We start from the raw sequence: 9,206 nt of genomic DNA, 5'->3' as shown, positions 1-9,206 counted from the left end.
AATACCATTTACCATTTATTTCCCCAAATTGCCAGCTTATTTAATTAGATCTTCCCGAAGGTGCTGGCTGTCTGTGTCTAATGATATTGTGAGATATATGATTGTATCATCAGCAAAGATTCTTACCCTTGTCAGACGGTGTTAGACACTGTTGAACATTAAAAAAGGTTAGATCAACGCTTTCAGTAACACCAGCTATCATATGACATTGGAAATGATGCCATTCCACCTAATCAGGTAATGTAATAGGAACGTGGTATAATTTCGCGCAAATTTGATTATCTGATTACATCACAAGTAAAACTGTGCACCAATATGTATTGTTCTCAGATTGTTAGCATTGATTATTGTTAAAAAAATATATTCTAATTGGACATACTTCCAATATAATTTGTAAAGTCAGACTCACCCCAAACAAGGGAAGATAACCATGACAGTGTAAGTACGTTGTAAGAAATGTTATGGTGCGCTGTTGTTCCTAATTGCTGGTTATCAGCTTTTTCATGTCCGGGACTTGTTGTTTTCATTCTACAATCCAAGCACTTGTTTGATCTCGACATTTATTTTTATCAAGTTTGTCATCAAAAACAACATATGCTACGTCAGATTATTTGTAAGACTACCTAGTTTACAGACGTGTGGAAGAAGAAATTAATATATATAAACGATCACAGGTAAAGACAAAAGTACGTAAGACTGTAGTGCAAGAAGGGAATATCCAGTCTGGAGGTGTGAACATAAGTCTTAAACAGGTTGGGAACAAACCCCCTGGATGGAGATTATACCTGTATAGAGGGATAAACCTTCTTTAGAGGGATAAAATTATCCCTCTATAGAGGGGTATTTGTGTTTGCACTGGATTTAAAGCAAATTAGGGCAGAATGGCATTTTCTAATTATATTGGCTATAATCTCTAGCAGTAGGTGCATCAACATATGCACTTTACTAAAAATAGGGATAACCCGTTTTCTGCTAAAGTGACAAAACTTGAAATCTATTGTATACCTATCTGAACACCTGATCAACATCAAAAGGAATAGTTGACCTTTAAATTTCATGTTAAATCTAACAATAGAAATTCTGTTCAGTGAGGCATAAGTGAGTAGAATTTACCTGATCATCACAGCTTTCAATCATGGTGAACAATAGATTTTATATTTTGTCAGATAAGCAGCAAACTGGGCATGTGCATATTAAACTAAGTACATCAATTGGTGCATCAACTGTTGCAGGTTACTGCCATAATAAGTAGAGAATGCCATTCTGCCCTATTTTGATTTAAATCCAGTCTAAACAAAAATACCCCTCTATAGAGGGATAATTTTATCCCTCTATAGAAGGTTTATCCCTCTATACAGGTATAATCACCATAGAGAGGGTTTGTTCCCAACCTGTTAAATGTTCAGAAACGTCGCACGCTACTGGTGTTACTTTGGTGAAATCACGGACAAGACACATTCATCATGTTAATTTTTAAACATAAAAAATGATATTTTAAAGTGTTGTTTATCATTTTAAAGCTTTTAACACTTTGCCACGCATTTATTTTTTGATGTTTTTTACTTACCAGGCAACAGTAACGTCACGTTACAGTCGTTTTCTCGCGTGGGAAAGGGGTATTTGTAAAATGTGTAATTGCGTGGCAAGGTATTAAACTCTTCTTTCAGATTGTTGCAATTGTGTACATGGTGTATATGTAACAGACCATTTTCATTAATTAAAACTAAATAAAACCTTTATTTTGCAATATGATTTCCTTGTCCCACATTTTTTGTGAAATTCTGAATACCGTAAAAAATATATATTTTTTTTACCAAAGGATATAAAAGTTTGTTAAGAACAAGCAATTTATAAGTGGGCGATGACATAAAGTTGATTTTTCTCTCTCGAAAAGAAGGAAATATGAAAAAATGGGATCAAGATGATACAAATCATGTGTCCCATAAACGAAAGGTTGCCATCATTTTTTTAAAAATTGTCCGATATTTTGTCCCCTTTAAACCAAATAAACGTAGGGTTACTTTTTCTGTTTTTTCATGACGTTTATTTAATACAGTGCCATTCGCTACATAAAAAACATTATAATGGATAAAAGTACAAAAAATTATCTCTATTTTGATATTATAATTAAATTACCATAAATTAAATCTAATCATGCTAATATACGAGATTATCAGATAAAACTAAAATGTCCGATACATTGTCCCCACATACAATTTTGACGTTATTTAATAAAATATGCTTCTAACATTCCGTCTTATTGTCATGATTGCTGGTTTCACAGACGATTTGCAATACTTTACTTTGTTGCTTAATAAGAAAACTTTAAAATTAATGTTTTATGTTGAAGCTCTACCGATCCATATAGAAAAGGTGGGGAGAGATATTTCCTCGCGGAACTGAAGTGTTTTCCGGACTATAATAGTCTGATCCGCTATGATACAAATTAATAGAAAAAAATAATTATGGTTCCCTCTACTTCCCTTGCATATATTTGTGCAGACTGCCGTGCTAGATATATATGCTGTAGTCATTTCGCCTTGACATTCTGGAGTGCAAAAATGAATGCAGTGCATACATTTGTAGTTTATCCATAAAAAAAAGAAATCTATTGCCTTTAATTTATAATTAAGATGTATATAATTAAATGGTTTCAATTCAAATTACTTTTTTATTTTTAATTTGTTAATAAAAATAAAGCTTAACATCTTTTATCAAAGAAAAAAAATAATCCTTTCTTAGGAAAAAAATCAATCCTTTAAAACTTATTGTAAAAAGCCATCTGAACAACATGCATTCCAACGTTTTTATTTTGTCTTACGTCTTTGAGTGTGTAACGTTAGGTGGTCCTGTTCCCAAAATCCTTGGCTTAAAAATACTAAATCCCGAAATCCCAGGCTTAAAAACACGCAATCCATAATTCAAAAAAAGAATTCTGAATCCGTAAAAGGGTCAATCCCAAAATCCAGAGCTTAAAAACATCCGATCCCGGAGTCCCTATAAAGGTCCTGTCCCCCTCTCCCTTAAAATTTAATGCGAATTTCCATTTTAAACCTAGAAAACCATGTAAAAACGTTGACGTCACAGTCACATGACTAAATTATGTCTAAAGGCTCATAACATCAGCCAATCAGAAGACACGTTACATCCGTATTTAAATTATATAAATAAATTGAATAGACATATTTACATTTGTATGCAAATTTGTCCGCCATTACATAACATCACACAAGTTCCCATAAAGTTTGACTTCATAATTCAAAACATTTGACGTCACAACTAAAAAGTGATTGTTGTTTGCCGTGAAAAGTTTATTCGGAGGTGATATAAGGTCATTTGGAGGCAAAATACAGCTAAATACCAAAAGTGTAAATACCTTTTAATACGAAATCAGAAAGGAAATCAACTTGATTAAAAATTTTACAAATTCATTATTGTCAGAAGTATACTAGGAATTATAGTCACCTTGGCACCTACTCACACACACATCACCAAAACTTGGCAAAAAGTTAGTACTTGTAGTAGAGATTACTCTGACCCCAATGGCTGTTTTGCCAGACAAACTGGGGCCGTTGGAAGTCAGAGCTGGTCCCATATCAAAAAGTGGATATTTTCCCGTCCAAAATATATGCACTGCTTTGTTTCTTCTGGTGCCAACTAAAGGCTTTCAGGGGCGGATCCAGGAATATGGAAAGGGGGAGAAGTTATTTAAGATCAGCAAGCAGAGCAAGGCGAACAAATTTTGGGACCTTTTTGGGGCTAAAAACATAAAATAAGTGTAAAATGCATTTTTTAAATGGTTCCCTGTGTGGGGCATGTATATTTTATAGTTGCTGTAAAGAGTAAGTAGATATAGGAAGATGTGGTGTGAGTGTCAATGACACAACTCTATCCAAATAACAATTTATAAAAGTAAACCATTATAGGTCAATGTACAGCCTTCAATACAGAGCCTTAGGGTTGGACTCATATTTTTTTCTCTCATATACCAGACTGCTCCCTCAAATCAAATGGTTCGTACCTTAGACTTTAAATCTATCTAGAGCTTATACTGACTGGGATTATAATTATTCAGCTATCATGTTATTTCAAAAGAGCCTGGAGCGTTTGGGTTTGCTCAACCCTGTGTCAGTTTGAAGGTATTTTGGTTGTCATCCTCAGCCTAAGCAATGTGTTACTGTTATTTGAATTTCAAAATGACTGAGTGACGTTTTTTTTATACACTGGTCAACTCCACCAATAGCGAATAACACTGACGTCACATAATCAGTAAATACAATGTACCAGCAAAAAATATCTTTATAAGTAAAGAATTGTTGCATAAAAATCAAATACACGGGAAATGGCAAAGTTCACGAAGTCCAGTCTGATAAATCATTTTACAAAAAAAAAAATCCAAACAAAGAAGGGGTACGCCTTCTACACCCCCTCTGGATTGGCCACTGGAGATAAATGTATAATTATAGAAAAGAAGATTTGGCATGATTGCAAATGAGACAACTCTCCAAAATAGACCAAATGATACATAAAAAAAAAACTATAACTATAAGTCACTGTATGGCCTTCAACAATGACCAAAGCTCATACTGCATAGTCAGCTATAACGAGCCCTGCAAATGACAATGTTAAACAATTCAAACAAGAAAACTAACAAATGTTTACAATTTTTAAAACTAGGTTTCTGAGGTAACTTACCCAAATCATTGAATTAAAATAGATGTGTATAAAAATGTATTTACTTATTACCATGATTACATGTATGTCTGTTTTTTTCATGCATTGTTGTAAATACAATAGAATTTGATGTGACTGTCATACAAGCATGACAAGTGGATGAGGGGTTTATAGCTGTAAAACCAGGTTCAATCCACCATTTTCTACATATGAAAATGTCTGTACCAAGTCAGGAATATGACAGTTGTCCTTTTGTTTTATGTGTTTTATCATTTGACATGTTTGATTTTGCCATTTGGTTTATAGGGACTTTCCATTTTGAATTTTCCTCTGAGTTCAGTATTTTAGTAATTTTACTTTTTATAAATTATACATTGTACATACATGTAGCATAAATTATATATATAAAGTCTGGATAAAAAATATGAAAATCTATGAAAATCTTTAAAAGGACAAAATGGAGGAATGATAATTGTTACAAAAGGGATAGAAAAAACAGATTATTTTCATTTACAAACAAACATATAAACATGATAAATATTATAAATATAAACCATTTTGAGTTTTAAACGAAATTCTTCCTGGCTGTCACTGCCTACAAATGTTTTTGAACAGATTTGTTTTATCTACATGTTTATAGAAAAAATTGTTGAAGGTTTAAAAAAATTAAAATCCTGGTCACCAAGGCCTAATGAATGGTCAGTGCTTTATTAAAGATAGGTACAAATAAGAACCTCAACACACCATGCACACCTAGCTTTGTACAAGACTGTCTGGAACATAAACATGATAAAGCATTTTGTAAAGAAAATTCATTATTAAAATTCTAAAAAAAAAAACAAGGGAAAAATTATGTAATAATTCTGTCAAAAACCATGACATGCATGATATTAACTTTATTCCTTTTTAAATGGTTTCTTCTAGAACAATTTGGATTGATCTTTATGTTTGTCTAATTTCAGGAGTAGCACATATATATATACATGTATATAAATACCTAAACTATAGAAGAATCTTTAATATGTAAAAATGCTTTCATGGATAAAACCATTTATGCAAAGAGAGGAACAAAGGTCATTAAGTCGAAACAGTGACCAAGAAGAAGATGGATTTTTAGTTGTAGGACAAACTAAAAGTGAAAAGACTACAATTGTCGCTAGTGAATTTAATTCAAACATAGATAGACCACCCAACTACATGGAGGTAAGCTACATGTAAACTTGTATAGGATCATATGTATTCAACTATAGTGCTTATTCTTGGGATTTATTTGTCAATTGTTAGTACTTCTGAAATATGTGATTCTCAATATCAAAGAAAGAATACTCTTATTTGCAACATTTCTGCACAAAATTTTAGAAATCACTCAGTTACAGTGACAGATCCAGAAATTTTCACAAGAGGGGCCCACTGATTCATTGCCTAATAGGGGGCCCCTTTATTCATGCTTCAGTGATTCCCTATATAATATAATCTACCAATTTTTTTTCTCTAAAGGGGGGGGGGGGCATGACTCCTGAAAACCCCTCTAAATCCGCCCCTGATTCAAGTCATTTTCTAGACTGTATATATATATACAATGTACTGGTAATAACAAATACATTGTAGAATATCACATGCCTTGAATTTACATGTATTTTATGTTGGTGATTTTAGTTTCATTAGAATTGCAACTGATATAAATCAGTGTATACATGTAAATTTAGAAATTTATATCTTAATATAATAAATATTACATGTATCATGTGTATTATGTACATTTTTTCTCACGAAAACTTATCAAGATCAACATGAACAAAACAAAAAACTAACATATCATAGATGAAATACACAAAGTGCCTGTTTTAGAGTACTTATAGATACATTGAGATATTCAATACTAAGGTTTAATAAAAATTAGATTCTCAATTTCATTTCCAACTTAAAATAATAGGTACATTTTTGTCTATGAAATGCATGCATGTATGTCATGTGTATGTAAAATGTCATTATTTTCACAGATTATCATTATTTTCAATCATTATTTTCACAGATTATCATTATTTTCACATATTATCATTATTTTCACACAGATTATCATTATTTTCACATATTATCATTATTTTCACATATTATCATTATTTTCACACAGATTATCATTATTTTCACATATTATCATTATTTTCACAGATATCATTATTTTACAGGTAGATAACCAAGCTTTACCAGACTACTCTGCAGCTTTATCAAGGGAAGTAACTCCGAACAATAGACAATGTACAAGTGATGTCTATCAACAAAGTGGTGATAACACTAACAATGATTACTCAGCTAATGCTCTACAGGACGTACCATTCTCTGTCAATCCTAAACTACAACTTATGTGGGGAGTAGGTCACATGGGCATGCCAAATCAAAGATGCTACGACCCATCGAAATATGATTATGACTTTACATTAGAATACTCTATACTTCATTCCAGTTTTTAATCATGAACCTGAGATTTTGTCATTTAAATTCAGAGATTAACAAATTATAACATGTATAAATAGAGAAAAATGACCAAAATAAATCAGTAACATGATGACCTTCAATATGATGACTCAGTGAGTCGTCATATTTAAGGTCAAAGTCTCAGCTTTAAATTCATTCAGGCTTGTTGGTGACAGCGAGAATTCAGGAATAGATATAGCATATAGTCATATTCTTATGTATTGATTGTACCAAGTTTCTCTTGATTTTTTCATCCATCTTAAAATAATATTTACCTGTAATAAATACAATGTATCATAAATGAAATTGACTAGTAGTAACTTAAATGGTATCCCATTGTATTAGACATATGCAATTTACATCCATTTTAAATTTCATACAATTTCTAAAAAAAAAATACAATTTATATAAAGAAAATAATTCAATGAATACCTGTAACATTATTTCAAGTAGTTTGTTTCTTTATTTAGTTTAATATTGTGTTAATGATGTAAAATATGGCACCAAATATTTTACTGAAAAATGTACTGAATTTATTATGTAGACAGTATTGCTGTACACATCATTTTTACAGTTCAGCCATTCTTTAATTACTCAGTAAATGTACAATGTACCATTTGTAAAAGTAAAAACTAACCTTCTAATGCTGATTGTTGGTTTCTTCTTTCGCCTTATGTATTGTTGGCATTTTGTCAGATTTGTTGGCATTTTGTCAGATAGTCTGTTGGATGAAGACCTAGGTGGTGGTGTTGGAGGACTAGGTGGTGGAGTTGGTGATCTTGGTGATGGGTTGTCGTTCTATTGTTTTGAAATCTCTCTGTCAGTGTTCTATTGTTTTCTGAAATCTCTCTGTCAGTGTTGTTCTATTGTTTTCTGAAATCTCTCTGTCAAGTTTTTTTGCCATCATGTCCATCTTGGTCCCACTGGCCAAAACATATGCTGTTGCTTAATTAAACAGTGTCCATTTCTTAAATCCAAATCAATCAATTCTCCAATGTTTTTGTTTCAGGGTCAAAATTTAAGTTTTCAAATCATACTTTAACCTATAATGGTTTACTTTTTAAATTGTTATTTGGATGGAGAGTTGTCTCATTGGCACTCACACCACATCTTCCTATATCTATCCATCATACCGAAATCATAATTTAAAAAAAGTGTTTTACAATGAGTTTAAAAATTCAATAAAACAAAAAAAAATATGCCGTGGTATCATGTTGTTGTCAAAAGGTAATTTCTTATACATGATTTTATACATATAAATTAAAAAAATTACATTTCTTACCAAAATATTATTGTTTATCTGAAAAGTCAAAATGTAGCTGTAGTTCTATGAGAATGTAACTTTTGTTTCAAGGTAGCATCGCCCTTTACATTTCATAAACAATATTAGTTTTTCTAAAAGTGTAAATTGAGCGGTTCCTGTTAATACTTCTAAATGGAGTTCCTTTGTGTACAAAGGAGCTCAGTTTTCTCGTTTGAATTGTATTACATTGTCATTTCGGGGCCTTTTATAGCCGACTATGCGGTATGGGCTTTGCTCATTGTTGAAGGCCATATGATACAGTTACCTGTAGTTGTTAATTTCTGTGTAATGTTGGTCTCTTACGGAGATTAGTCACATTGGTAATCATATCACATCTTCGTTTTTATATTTATTAGATACAAAGGAATTTACTTTATTTTTTCACTTGACCAGTCCATCTATAGATAGGTATCTTGGGGTAAACATATCAATGAAGTGTCCAGTTATGGTCATTGTTCCTGTTGAAATTAATATGTCACGACTATATATGTTTCACACTAAATATAGTGTTGAAGACCTTATTTTGAATTATAATGGTTTACTTTTACAATTTCTGACATGAATGGAGAGTTGTCTCATTGGCACATAACAACATTTGTTTATACCTATACATGTCGGGTTTTTTTCAGAGGTGGAATGAGGGGAAGCGCCCCCTACTTCTCTTAATGGAAAAAAGCTCCTTTTATGAACATTTCTGGTCCACCACGGCCTATATTCAGTATGTTTCTAATCTGTTTTAGGGGGTGGGGCGGGGGCC

The 9,206-nt window shown here is 32.0% G+C and overlaps 1 protein-coding gene across 2 annotated transcripts; it reads left to right on the top strand.

Annotated features, from left to right (window-relative positions):
• Nucleotides 1-528: 528 nt before the first annotated feature.
• LOC134698888 (uncharacterized) lies at nt 529-7,788 on the top strand. Of its 2 annotated transcripts, none has more exons than XM_063560566.1 (3): nt 529-674; nt 5,637-5,877; nt 6,861-7,788. In XM_063560566.1, exons 2-3 carry the CDS (start codon nt 5,704-5,706, stop codon nt 7,140-7,142), a joined length of 456 nt encoding a protein of 151 aa, XP_063416636.1. In that variant the 5' UTR covers nt 529-674; nt 5,637-5,703; the 3' UTR covers nt 7,143-7,788. The 2 variants fall into 2 exon arrangements, with proteins under 2 accessions (XP_063416636.1, XP_063416635.1); XM_063560565.1 differs by having other exon boundaries at nt 535-686.
• Nucleotides 7,789-9,206: the final 1,418 nt, after the last annotated feature.

The sequence above is a fragment of the Mytilus trossulus genome, unplaced genomic scaffold, assembly GCF_036588685.1.
Source record: "Mytilus trossulus isolate FHL-02 unplaced genomic scaffold, PNRI_Mtr1.1.1.hap1 h1tg000024l__unscaffolded, whole genome shotgun sequence".
Taxonomy (NCBI): domain Eukaryota; kingdom Metazoa; phylum Mollusca; class Bivalvia; order Mytilida; family Mytilidae; genus Mytilus; species Mytilus trossulus.
This window is presented reverse-complemented; position numbering and strand designations above follow the sequence as displayed.

Bases quoted from the DNA above. Each gene is read 5' to 3' on its own strand.
- LOC134698888 (XM_063560566.1), top strand. From the start codon at position 5,704: ATGCTTTCATGGATAAAACCATTTATGCAAAGAGAGGAACAAAGGTCA. The intron at 5,878-6,860 runs GTAAGCTACATG...ATTATTTTACAG, and splicing joins GACCACCCAACTACATGGAG to GTAGATAACCAAGCTTTACC.